At 41.4% G+C, this 12,577-nt stretch overlaps 1 protein-coding gene across 4 annotated transcripts in view; it reads right to left on the reverse strand.

The window, feature by feature from the left end:
• Positions 1 to 12,577, reverse strand: part of B4GALT6 (beta-1,4-galactosyltransferase 6) — a 77,072-nt gene that overhangs the window by 17,582 nt on the left and 46,913 nt on the right. For all 4 annotated transcript variants that reach the window (XM_054460300.2, XM_054460299.2, XM_054460297.2 and 1 more), the window contains one exon: positions 12,075 to 12,191. In XM_054460300.2, the coding sequence (XP_054316275.1) occupies positions 12,075 to 12,191 (117 nt within the window). The remainder of the gene's footprint in view (positions 1 to 12,074; positions 12,192 to 12,577) is intronic.

Raw genomic sequence — 12,577 nt, forward strand, 5'->3', positions numbered from 1 at the left:
TTTTGATGTGCTGCTGGATTCTGTTTGCCAGTATTTTATTGAGGATTTTTGCATCAATGTTCATCAAGGATATTGGTCTAAAATTCTCTTTTTTGGTTGTGTCTCTGCCAGGCTTTGGTATCAGGATGATGCTGGCCTCATAAAATGAGTTAGGGAGGATTCCCTCTTTTTCTATTGATTGGAATAGTTTCAGAAGGAATGGTACCAGCTCCTCCTTGTACCTCTGGTAGAATTCGGCTGTGAATCCATCTGGACCTGGACTTTTTTTGGTTGGTAAGCTATTGATTATTGCCACAATTTCAGCTCCTGTTATTGGTCTATTCAGAGATTCAACTTCTTCCTGGTTTAGTCTTGGGAGGGTGTATGTGTTGAGGAATTTATCCATTTCTTCTAGATTTTCTAGTTTATTTGCATAGAGGTGTTTGTAATATTCTCTGATGGTAGTTTGTATTTCTGTGGGATCGGTGGTGATATCCCCTTTATCATTTTTGATTGCATCTATTTGATTCTTCTCTCTTTTTTTCTTTATTAATCTTGCTAGCGGTCTATCAATTTTGTTGATCCTTTCAAAAAACCAGCTCCTGGATTCATTTATTTTTTGAAGGGTTTTTTGTGTCTCTATTTCCTTCAGTTCTGCTCTGATTTTAGTTATTTCTTGCCTTCTGCTAGCTTTTGAATGTGTTTGCTCTTGCTTTTCTAGTTCTTTTAATTGTGATGTTAGGGTGTCAATTTTGGATCTTTCCTGCTTTCTCTTGTGGGCATTTAGTGCTATAAATTTCCCTCTACACACTGCTTTGAATGCATCCCAGAGATTCTGGTATGTTGTGTCTTGGTTCTCGTTGGTTTCAAAGAACATCTTTATTTCTGCCTTCATTTCGTTATGTACCCAGTAGTCATTCAGGAGCAGGTTGTTCAGTTTCCACGTAGTTGAGCGGTTTTGAGTGAGATTCTTAATCCTGAGTTCTAGCTTGATTGCACTGTGATCTGAGAGACAGTTTGTTACAATTTCTGTTCTTTTACATTTATTGAGGAGAGCTTTACTTCCAAGTATATGGTCAATTTTGGAATAGGTGTGGTGTGGTGCTGAAAAAAATGTATATTCCGTTGATTTGGGGTGGAGAGTTCTGTAGATGTCTATTAGGTCCACTTGGTGCAGAGCTGAGTTCAATTCCTGGGTATCCTTGTTGACTTTCTGTCTCGTTGATCTGTCTAATGTTGATAGTGGGGTGTTAAAGTCTCCCATTATTAATGTGTGGGAGTCTAAGTCTCTTTGTAGGTCACTCAGGACTTGCTTTATGAATCTGGGTGCTCCTGTATTGGGTGCATATATATTTAGGATAGTTAGCTCTTCTTGTTGAATTAATCCCTTTACCATTATGTAATGGCCTTCTTTGTCTCTTTTGATCTTTGTTGGTTTAAAGTCTGTTTTATCAGAGACTAGGATTGCAACCCCTGCCTTTTTTTGTTTTCCATTTGCTTGGTAGATCTTCCTCCATCCTTTTATTTTGAGCCTATGTGTGTCTCTGCATGTGAGATGGGTTTCCTGAATACAGCACACTGATGGGTCTTGAGTCTTTATCCAGTTTGCCAGTCTGTGTCTTTTAATTGGAGCATTTAGTCCATTTACATTTAAAGTTAATATTGTTATGTGTGAATTTGATCCTGTCATTATGATGTTAGCTGGATATTTTGCTCGTTAGTTGATGCAGTCTCTTCCTAGTCTCGATGTTCTTTACATTTCGGTATGATTTTGCAGTGGCTGGTACCGGTTGTGCCTTTCCATGTTTAGCGCTTCCTTCAGGAGCTCTTTTAGGGCAGGCCTGGTGGTGACAAAATCTCTCAGCATTTGCTTGTCTGTAAAGTATTTTATTTCTCCTTCATTTATGAAGCTTAGTTTGGCAGGATATGAAATTCTGGGTTGAAAATTCTTTTCTTTAAGAATGTTGAATATTGGCCCCCACTCTCTTCTGGCTTGTAGGGTTTCTGCCGAGAGATCCGCTGTTAGTCTGATGGGCTTCCCTTTGATGGTAACCCGACCTTTCTCTCTGGCTGCCCTTAACATTTTTTCCTTCATTTCAACTTTGGTGAATCTGACAATTATGTGTCTTGGAGTTGCTCTTCTCGAGGAGTATCTTTGTGGCGTTCTCTGTATTTCCTGAATCTGAATGTTGGCCTGCCTTGCTAGATTGGGGAAGTTCTCCTGTATAATATCCTGCAGAGTGTTTTCCAACTTGTTTCCATTCTCCCCGTCACTTTCAGGTACACCAATCAGACGTAGATTTGGTCTTTTCACATAGTCCCACATTTCTTGGAGGCTTTGCTCGTTTCTTTTTATTCTTTTTTCTCTAAACTTCCCTTCTCGCTTCATTTCATTCATTTCATCTTCCAGGGCTGATACCCTTTCTTCCATTTGATCGCATCGGCTCCTGAGGCTTCTGCATTCTTCACGTAGTTCTCGAGCCTTGGTTTTCAGCTCCATCAGCTCCTTTAAGCACTTCTCTGTATTGGTTATTCTAGTTATACATTCTTCTAAATTTTTTTCAAAGTTTTCAACTTCTTTGCCTTTGGTTTGAATATCCTCCCGTAGCTCGGAGTAATTTGATCGTCTGAAGCCTTCTTCTCTCAGCTCGTCAAAGTCATTCTCCATCCAGCTTTGTTCCGTTGCTGGTGAGGAACTGCGTTCCTTTGGAGGAGGAGAGGTACTCTGGTTTTTAGAGTTTCCAGTTTTTCTGCTCTGTTTTTTCCCCATCTTTGTGGTTTTATCTACTTTTGGTCTTTGATGATGGTGTTGTACTGATGGGTTTTTGGTGTGGATGTCCTTTCTGTTAGTTTTCCTTCTAACAGACAGAACCCTCAGCTGCAGGTCTGTTGGAGTACCTGGCCGGCCGTGTGAGGTGTCAGTCTGCCCCTGCTGGGGGGTGCCTCCCAGTTAGGCTGCTCGGGGGTCAGGGGTCAGGGACCCACTTGAGGAGGCAGTCAGCCTGTTCTCAGATCTCCAGCTGCATGCTGGGAGAACCACTGCTCTCCTCACAGCTGTCAGACAGGGACATTTAAGTCTGCAGAGGTTACTGCTGTCTTTTTGTTTGTCTGTGTCCTGCCCCCAGAGGTGGAGCCTACAGAGGCAGGCAGGCCTCCTTGAGCTGTGGTGGGCTCCACCCAGTTCAAGCTTCCAGGCTGCTTTGTTTACCTAAGCGAGCCTGGGCAATGGCGGGCGCCCCTCCCCCAGCCTTGCTGCCGACTTGCTGTTTGATCTCAGACTGCTGTGCTAGCAATCAGGGAGACTCCGTGGGCGTAGGACCCTCTGAGCCAGGTGCGGGCTATACTCTCCTGGGGCACCGTTTCCTAAGCCCGTCGGAAAAGCACAGTATTCGGGTGGGAGTGGCCCGATTTTCCAGGTGCCGTCTGTCACCCCTGGAAGGGGAACTCCCTGACCCCTCGCGCTTCCCGAGTGAGGCAATGCCTCGCCCCTGCTTCGGCTGGCGCACGGTGCGCTCACCCACTGACCTGCGCCCACTGTCTGGCACTCCCTAGTGAGATGAACATGGTACCTCAGATGGAAATGCAGAAATCACCCGTCTTCTGCGTCGCTCGCGCTGGGAGCTGTAGACCGGAGCTGTTCCTATTCGGCCATCTTGGCTCCTCCCTCGTGCCACATTTTCTTAATCCAGTCTATCATTGTCGGACATTTGGGTTGGTTCCAAGTCTTTGCTATTGTGAATAGTGCCGCAATAAACATACGTGTGCATGTGTCTTTATAGCAGCATGATTTATAGTCCTTTGGGTATATACCCAGTAATGGGATGGCTGGGTCAAATGGTATTTCTAGTTCTAGATCCCTGAGGAATCGCCACACTGACTTCCACAATAGTTGAACTAGCTTACATTCCCACCAACAGTGTAAAAGTGTTACTATTTCTCCACATCCTCTCCAGCACCTGTTGTTTCCTGACTTTTTAATGATGCCATTCTAACTGGTGTGAGATGGTATCTCATTGTGGTTTTGATTTGCATTTCTCTGATGGCCAGTGATGATAAGCATTTTTTCATGTGTCTTTTGGCTGCATAAATGTCTTCTTTTGAGAAGTGTCTGTTCATATCCTTCACTCACTTTTTGATGGGGTTGTTTGCTTTTTTCTTGTAAATTTGTTTGAGTTCATTGTAGATTCTGGATATTAGCCCTTTGTCAGATGAGTAGGTTGCGAAAATTTTCTCCCATTCTGTAGGCTGCCTGTTCACTCTGATGTAGTTTCTTTTGCTGTGCAGAAGCTCTTTAGTTTAATTAGATCCCATTTGTCAATTTTGGCTTTTGTTGCCATTGCTTTTGGTGTTTTAGACATGAAGTCCTTGCCCATGCCCATGTCCTGAATGGTAATGCCTAGGTTTTCTTCTAGGGTTTTTATGGTTTTAGGTCTAACGTTTAAGTCTTTAATCCATCTTGAATTAATTTTTGTATAAGGTGTAAGGAAGGGATCCAGTTTCAGCTTTCTACATATGGCTAGCCAGTTTTCCCAGCACCATTTATTAAATAGGGAATCCTTTCCTCATTGCTTGTTTTTCTCAGGTTTGTCAAAGATCAGATAGTTGTAGATATGGGGTGTTATTTCTGAGGGCTCTGTTCTGTTCCATTGATCTATATCTCTGTTTTGGTACCAGTACCATGCTGTTTTGGTTACTGTAGCCTTGTAGTATAGTTTGAAGTCAGGTAGCATGATGCCTCCAGCTTTGTTCTTTTGGCTTAGGATTGACTTGGCAATGCGGGCTCTTTTTTGGTTCCATATGAACTTTAAAGTAGTTTTTTCCAATTCTGTGAAGAAAGTCATTGGTAGCTTGATGGGGATGGCATTGAATCTACAAATTACCTTGGGCAGTATGGCCATTTTCACGACATTGATTCTTCCTACCCATGAGCATGGAATGTTCTTCCATTTGTTTGTATCCTCTTTTATTTCATTGAGCAGTGGTTTGTAGTTCTCCTTGAAGAGGTCCTTCACGTCCCTTGTAAGTTGGATTCCTAAGTATTTTATTCTCTTTGAAGCAATTGTGAATGGGAGTTCACTCATGATTTGGCTCTCTGTTTGTCTGTTATTGGTATATAAGAATGCTTGTGATTTTTGTACATTGATTTTGTATCCTGAGACTTTGCTGAAGTTGCTTATCCGCTTAAAGAGATTTTGGGCTGAGACAATTGGGTTTTCTAGATATACAATCATGTCGTCTGCAAACAGGGACAATTTGACTTCCTCTTTTCCTAATTGAATACCCTTTATTTCCTTCTCCTGCCTAATTGCCCTGGCCAGAACTTCCAACACTATGTTGAATAGGAGTGGTGAGAGAGGGCATCCCTGTCTTGTGCCAGTTTTCAAAGGGAATGCTTCCAGTTTTTTGCCCATTCAGTATGATATTGGCTGTGGGTTTGTCATAGATAGCTCTTATTATTTTGAGATATGTCCCATCAATACCTAATTTCTTGAGAGTTTTTAGCATGAAGGGTTGTTGAATTTTGTCAAAGGCGTTTTCTGCATCTATTGAGATAATCATGTGGTTTTTGTCTTTGGTTCTGTTTATATGCTGGATTACATTTATTGATTTGTGTATATTGAACCAGCCTTGCATCCCAGGGATGAAGCCCACTTGTCATGGTGGATAAGCTTTTTGATGTGCTGCTGGATTCGGTTTGCCAGTATTTTACTGAGGATTTTTGCATCAATGTTCATCAAGGATATTGGTCTAAAATTCTCTTTTTTGGTTGTGTCTCTGCCCGGCTTTGGTATCAGGATGATACTGGCTTCATAAAATGAGTTAGGGAGGATTCCCTCTTTTTCTATTGATTGGAATAGTTTCAGAAGGAATGGTACCAGTTCCTCCTTGTACCTCTGGTAGAATTCGGCTGTGAATCCATCTGGTTCTGGACTCTTTTTGGTTGGTAAGCTATTGATTATTGCCACAATTTCAGATCCTGTTATTAGTCTATTCAGAGATTCAACTTCTTCCTGGTTTAGTCTTGGGAGGATGTATGTGTCGAGGAATTTATCCATTTCTTCTAGATTTTCTAGTTTATTTGCATAGAGGTGTTTGTAGTATTCTCTGATGGTAGTTTGTATTTCTGTGGGATCGGTGGTGATATCCCCTTTATCATTTTTTATTGTGTCTATTTGATTCTTCTCTTTTTTTCTTTATTAGTCTTGCTAGCGGTCTATCAATTTTGTTGATCCTTTCAAAAAACCAGCTCCTGGATTCATTAATTTTTTGAAGGGTTTTTTGTGCCTCTATTTCCTTCAGTTCTGCTCTGATTTTAGTTATTTCTTGCCTTCTGCTAGCTTTAGAATGTGTTTGCTCTTGCTTTTCTAGTTCTTTTAATTGTGATGTTAGGGTGTCAATTTTGGATCTTTCCTGCTTTCTCTTGTGGGCATTTAGTGCTATAAATTTCCCTCTATACACTGCTTTGAATGTGTCCCAGAGATTCTGGTATGTTGTGTCTTTGTTCTCATCGGTTTCAAAGAACATCTTTATTTCTGCCTTCATTTCGTTATGTACCCAATAGTCATTCAGGAGCAGGTTGTTCAGTTTCCATGTAGTTGAGCGGTTTTGAGTGAGTTTCTTAATCCTGAGTTCTAGTTTGATTGCACTGTGGTCTGAGAGACAGTGTTATAATTTCTGTTCTTTTACATTTGCTGAGGAGAGCTTTACTTCCAACGATGTGGTCAATTTTGGAATAGGTGTGGTGTGGCGCTGAAAAAAATGTATATTCTGTTGATTTGGGGTGGAGAGTTCTGTAGATGTCTATTAGGTCTGCTTGGTGCAGAGCTGAGTTCAATTCCTGGGTATCCTTGTTAACTTTCTGTCTCGTTGATCTGTCTAATGTTGACAGTGGGGTGTTAAAGTCTCCCATTATTATTGTGTGGGAGTCTAAGTCTCTTTGTAGGTCACTCAGGACTTGCTTTATGAATCTGGGTGCTCCTGTATTGGGTGCATATATATTTAGGATAGTTAGCTCTTCTTGTTGAATTGATCCCTTTACCATTATGTAATGGCCTTCTTTGTCTCTTTTGATCTTTGTTGGTTTAAAGTCTGTTTTATCAGAGACTAGGATTGCAACCCCTGCCTTTTTTTGTTTTCCATTTGCTTGGTAGATTTTCCTCCCTCCTTTTATTTTGAGCCTATGTGTGTCTCTGCACGTGAGATGGGTTTCCTGAATACAGCACACTGATGGGCCTTGACTCTTTATCCAATTTGCCAGTCTGTGTCTTTTAATTGGAGCATTTAGTCCATTTACATTTAAAGTTAATATTGTTATGTGTGAATTTGATCCTGTCATTATGATGTTAGCTGGTTATTTTGCTCGTTAGTTGATGCAGTTTCTTCCTAGTCTCAATGGTCTTTACATTTTGGCATGATTTGGCAGCGGCTGGTACCGGTTGTGCCTTTCCATGTTTAGTGCTTCCCTCAGGAGCTCTTTTAGGCAGGCCTGGTGGTGACAAAATCTCTCAGCATTTGCTTGTCTGTAAAGTATTTTATTTCTCCTTCACTTATAAAGCTTAGTTTGGCTGGATATGAAATTCTGGGTTGAAAATTCTTTTCTTTAAGAATGTTGAATATTGGCCCCCACTCTCTTCTGGCTTGTAGAGTTTCTGCAGAGAGATCCGCTGTTAGTCTGATGAGCTTCCCTTTGTGGGTAACCTGACCTTTCTCTCTGGCTACCCTTAACATTTTTTCCTTCATTTCAACTTTGGTGAATCTGACAATTATGTGTCTTGGAGTTGCTCTTCTTGAGGAGTATCTCTGTGGTGTTCTCTATATTTCCTGAATCTGAATGTTGGCCTGCCTTGCTAGATTGGGGAAGTTCTCCTGGATAATATCCTGCATAGTGTTTTCCAACTTGGTTCCATTCTCCCCGTCACTTTCAGGTACACCAATCAGACGTAGATTTGGTCTTTTCACATAGTCCCATATTTCTTGGAGGCTTTGTTCATTTCTTTTTATTCTTTTTTCTCTAAACTTCCCTTCTCGCTTCATTTCATTCATTTCATCTTCCATCACTGATACCCTTTCTTCCAGTTGGTCGCATCGGCTCCTGAGGCTTCTGCATTCTTCACGTAGTTCTCGAGCCTTGGCTTTCAGCTCCATCAGCTCCTTTAAGCACTTCTCTGTATTGGTTATTCTAGTTATACATTCGTCTAAAGTTTTTTCAAAGTTTTCAACTTCTTTGCCTTTGGTTTGAATTTCCTCCTGTGGCTCAGTGTAGTTTGATCGTCTGAAGCCTTCTTCTCTCAACTCGTCAAAGTCATTCTCCGACCAGCTTTGTTCCGTTGCTGGTGAGGAACTGCGTTCCTTTGGAGGAGGAGAGGCGCTCTGCTTTTTAGAGTTTCCAGTTTTTCTGCTCTGTTTTTTCCCCATCTTTGTGGTTTTATCTACTTTTGATCTTTGATGATGGTGTTGTACAGATGGGTTTTTGGTATGGATGTCCTTTCTGTTTGTTAGTTTTCCTTCTAACAGACAGGACCCTCAGCTGCAGGTCTGTTGGAGTTTGCTAGAGGTCCACTCCAGACCCTGTTTGCCTGGGTATCAACAGCGGTGTCTGCAGAACCGCGGATTTTCGTGATCTGCGAATGCTGCTGTCTGATCGTTCCTCTGGAAATTTTGTCTCAGAGGAGTACCCGGCCGTGTGAGGCGTCAGTCTGCCCCTACTGGGGGGTGCCTCCCAGTTAGGCTGCTCGGGGGTCAGGGGTCAGGGACCCACTTGAGGAGGCAGTCTGCCTGTTCTCAGATCTCCAGCTGCGTGCTGGGAGAACCACTGCTCTCCTCAAAACTGTCAGACAGGGACATTTAAGTCTGCAGAGGTTACTGCTGTCTTTTTGTTTGTCTGTGCCCTGCCCCCAGAGGTGGAGCCTACAGAGGCAGGCAGGCCTCCTTGAGCTGTGGTGGGCGCCACCCAGTTTGAGCTTCCCGGCTGCTTTGTTTACCTAAGCGAGCCTGGGCAATGGTGAGCGCCCCTCCCCCAGCCTCGCTGCCACCTTGCAGTTTGATCTCAGACTGCTGTGCTAGCAATCAGCGAGACTCCGTGGGCATAGGACCCTCCGAGCCAGGTGGTCCCCGAGCACCAGGATATAATCTCCTGGTGCGCCGTTTCCTAAGCCCGTCGGAAAAGCGCAGTATTCGGGTGGGAGTGGCCCGATTTTCCAGGTGCCGTCTGTCACCCCTTTCCTTGACCAGGAAAGAGAACTCCCTGACCCTTTGCGCTTCCCAAGGCAATGCCTCGCCCTGCTTTGGCTGGTGCACGGTGTGCTGCATCCACTGTCCTGCGCCCACTGTCTGGCACTCCCTAGTGAGATGAACCCGGTACCTCAGATGGAAATGCAGAAATCACCCGTCTTCTGCATGGCTCACGCTGGGAGCTGTAGACCGGAGCTGTTCCTATTTGGCCATCTTGGCTCCTCTCCCCAGTTGATATTAAGTGATTTTCAACAAAGGTGCTAAAGCAATTCAATGGCGAAAACAGTCTTTTCAACAAGTGGTGATGAAACAACTAAACGAAACTTCACTCTTAGCTCATATCATATCTAAAGATTAACTCAATGATTAGCCTAAGTGTAAGAGCTAAAACTATTAAGCTTCTGGAAGAAAGAGAAAATCATAGAGAACAGTTTCTCAAATATAATACAAAAAGCACAAGCTATAAAAACAAAAATCAATAAATTGGACTTCATCAAAATTTAAAACTTTTCAAAAAACAGTCAAAAGAATAAAAAGGCAAGCCATAGACTATATTTGCAAAACTTATGTCTTACAAAAGACTTGTATTTAAAATACATAAATTGTTCTTACAACTCAGTAAAAACAAAGACAACCCAATTAAAAAATGAGCAAAAGATCTGAACAGAAACTTCACCGTAGAAGGTATATGGGAAGCAAATAAGTGCATGAAAAGATGACCGACATTAGCCATCAGGGAAATAAGATACTACCACAGACCCACTGAATGGCTAAAATTAAAAAGACGAACCATACCAAGTGCTGGCAATAATGTAAAGCAATTGGAAAGGTCAGTATACATTAACAGAAAATTACCATCTATCACATACACTTAAATGTGAAATATGAGGTGACAATACCAAAAGTGATACAAGCTGGCATGGAGAACTGGTCTTTAAGTGTTATCAGATCTTTTTTAGGTTTCCAAAACATCACTCTATCCATGTTTAGAAATAATGTAGAAAATTAAATTCTTTTTTTCAATTTATTTTTATTTTCATTTTTTGAGATACAGTCTCGCTCTGCCACCCAGGCTGAAGTGCAGTGGTGCAATCTTGGCTCACTGCAACCTCCACCTCCCGGGTTCAAGCACTTCCCTGCCTCAGCCTCCCAAGTAGCTGGGATTACAGGTGCCCGCCACCATGCCCGGCTAATTTTTGTATTTTTAGTAGAGATGAGGTTTCACCGTCTTGGCCAGGCTGGTCTTGAACTCCTGACCATGTGATCCACCCACCTCGGCCTCCCAAAGTGCTGAGATTACAGGTGTGAGCCACCACGCCAGGCCAAATTCTTTCTTTATATTTACACTTTATAGCCTTCAAACAAAGACTACAAAAAGTAAGTCAAGGTCATTTCAACTCTATTTAACTATGTTAAAGAATTATGATTTATTCAGCTTTGATAGCATCTGTTCAAAAACAAAACGAATAAGCTTTTTTTGACAATATTTTAAAATTCCATTCTCCACCTGGTTATCTCTTCTAAAAGAATCATAGAATCTCAAATTTGGAAGGGATCTTGGGCATCACATAGTTTAGTCTTCCATGCAATGTATGCTTTTTTTTTTTTTTTTGACCTGTCAGTTCACTGGATGCATATTTACTTACCAACTGTAGAGTTGGGTCTATATCCTACAACAAAAACAGTCAAGGTTCCTCTACCAAGAAAGATGATTTTGAAAATGAAAAACTGAAAACAGGACAGAAAATGTTTAATGTATACTACTTTTTGTTTTTAAGTTTACTAACTGGCTCTCATTCAGGTGTCTCTGATTACCTAATAAAGTTAATCCAATATTGATTTTCAGGGATAGCCAGCAACTACCCCACAGTACAAAGAAATCCTCAATCAAGAATTACCTACGCTTTGCTATTGTGTTAAAAAAAGAAAAAAAACTTTGCTTCCTTTTCTGTAAATTCATGAGTCATAGAACTGAAATGTTTTTTCAAATTAAACACTGCGAATATAACCGAGGTAACTGTAGGGGGTGCTTTGGTATAATTTAGAAAAGAACTTTGAGTTGTACCAGTTATGAGTCCAGATGTCTGTACATGAGTCTAAATGCTGCCAAGCAGCCTAAATTAGAAAATAAACAGTTTCTCAATTAAATGAAACTTTACAGAGGTTTTCAAAAATAAACATCATAAGCCTAATGAAAACATAAAAAGTAATAATACTACAAGCCAAAGACACATTTAATCCTGTAAGGTAAATATCAGCTGTACGGTTATTTTAAAAACCATAGATTGACAATCCAATATTTAGAATATCATTAAAATATAACGAGGCTATCATACTAAAGTGAAACATGATTGCTGATTAAGTCATTTGACCAAATTACAATTATTATAAAAGAAATATATGGGCCCAATCCAAAATGTAATTTCACCCAAGTATAAAACTAAGAATTTGGCCAGGCGCGGTGGCTCAAGCCTGTAATCCCAGCACTTTGGGAGGCCGAGGGGGGCAGATCACGAGGTCAGGAGATCAAGACCATCCTGGCTAACACGGTGAAACCTTGTCTCTACTAAAAATATAAAAAATTAGCCAGGCTTGGTGGCGGGCGCCTGTAGTCCCAGCTACTCGGGAGGCTGAGGCAGGACAATGGCGTGAACCTAGGAGGCAGAGCTTGCAGTGAGCCGAGATCGCGCCACTGCACTCCAGCCTGGGTGACAGAGTAAGACTCTGTCTCAAAAAAAAAAAAAAAAAAAAAAACTAAACTAAGAATTAGACTTACCTTATTAATCCTAAACTAAATATGTTTAACCATATTTAAGAGTTTAGATTCTAGTATACTTAGTGACCACTATGAAAAATATTCTCACCTGTTCAATGACATAAAAGGCAAATTCCAGCCGCTGTTTCTGGAGCATTGGAATCAGATGTAAGAAAAAAATTGGAAGATGTTCATGGCGATTACGGAAAGGAATGAGAACTGCCACCTTTAAAACAAAATAGTTATGTATGTGAATAAATATAGTAGCACATCCTAGAGGTAAGGATAAAAATCAATCCTTGAAAACTTCTGATGGTTTTAAAGCCACGCCCTTATGAGTTTTCTCATCAGAGATACAACAGTAGGCAAACACAGAAAAAGCCCTTGCTGCATGCTGCTATGGTCTTACAAAGCTGAGAGGTAGAAGGGGCTCTGAAGGGTTTTCTAAAGATTGTAGTCTTTAACCTATGAACATCATGAGAAATCGAAAGAGTGATAAATCAGATGTGGTGATTGCAAAGACTACTTTGGTGGCGGTATGGAGGGCAGACTGGAGAAGACCAAAAATTGACTCAGGGAGCTAGGTAGGCAATTAATACAGTCGTTGAGAAA

This window comes from Pongo pygmaeus, chromosome 17 (genome assembly GCF_028885625.2).
Source record: "Pongo pygmaeus isolate AG05252 chromosome 17, NHGRI_mPonPyg2-v2.0_pri, whole genome shotgun sequence".
Lineage (NCBI taxonomy): Eukaryota > Metazoa > Chordata > Mammalia > Primates > Hominidae > Pongo > Pongo pygmaeus.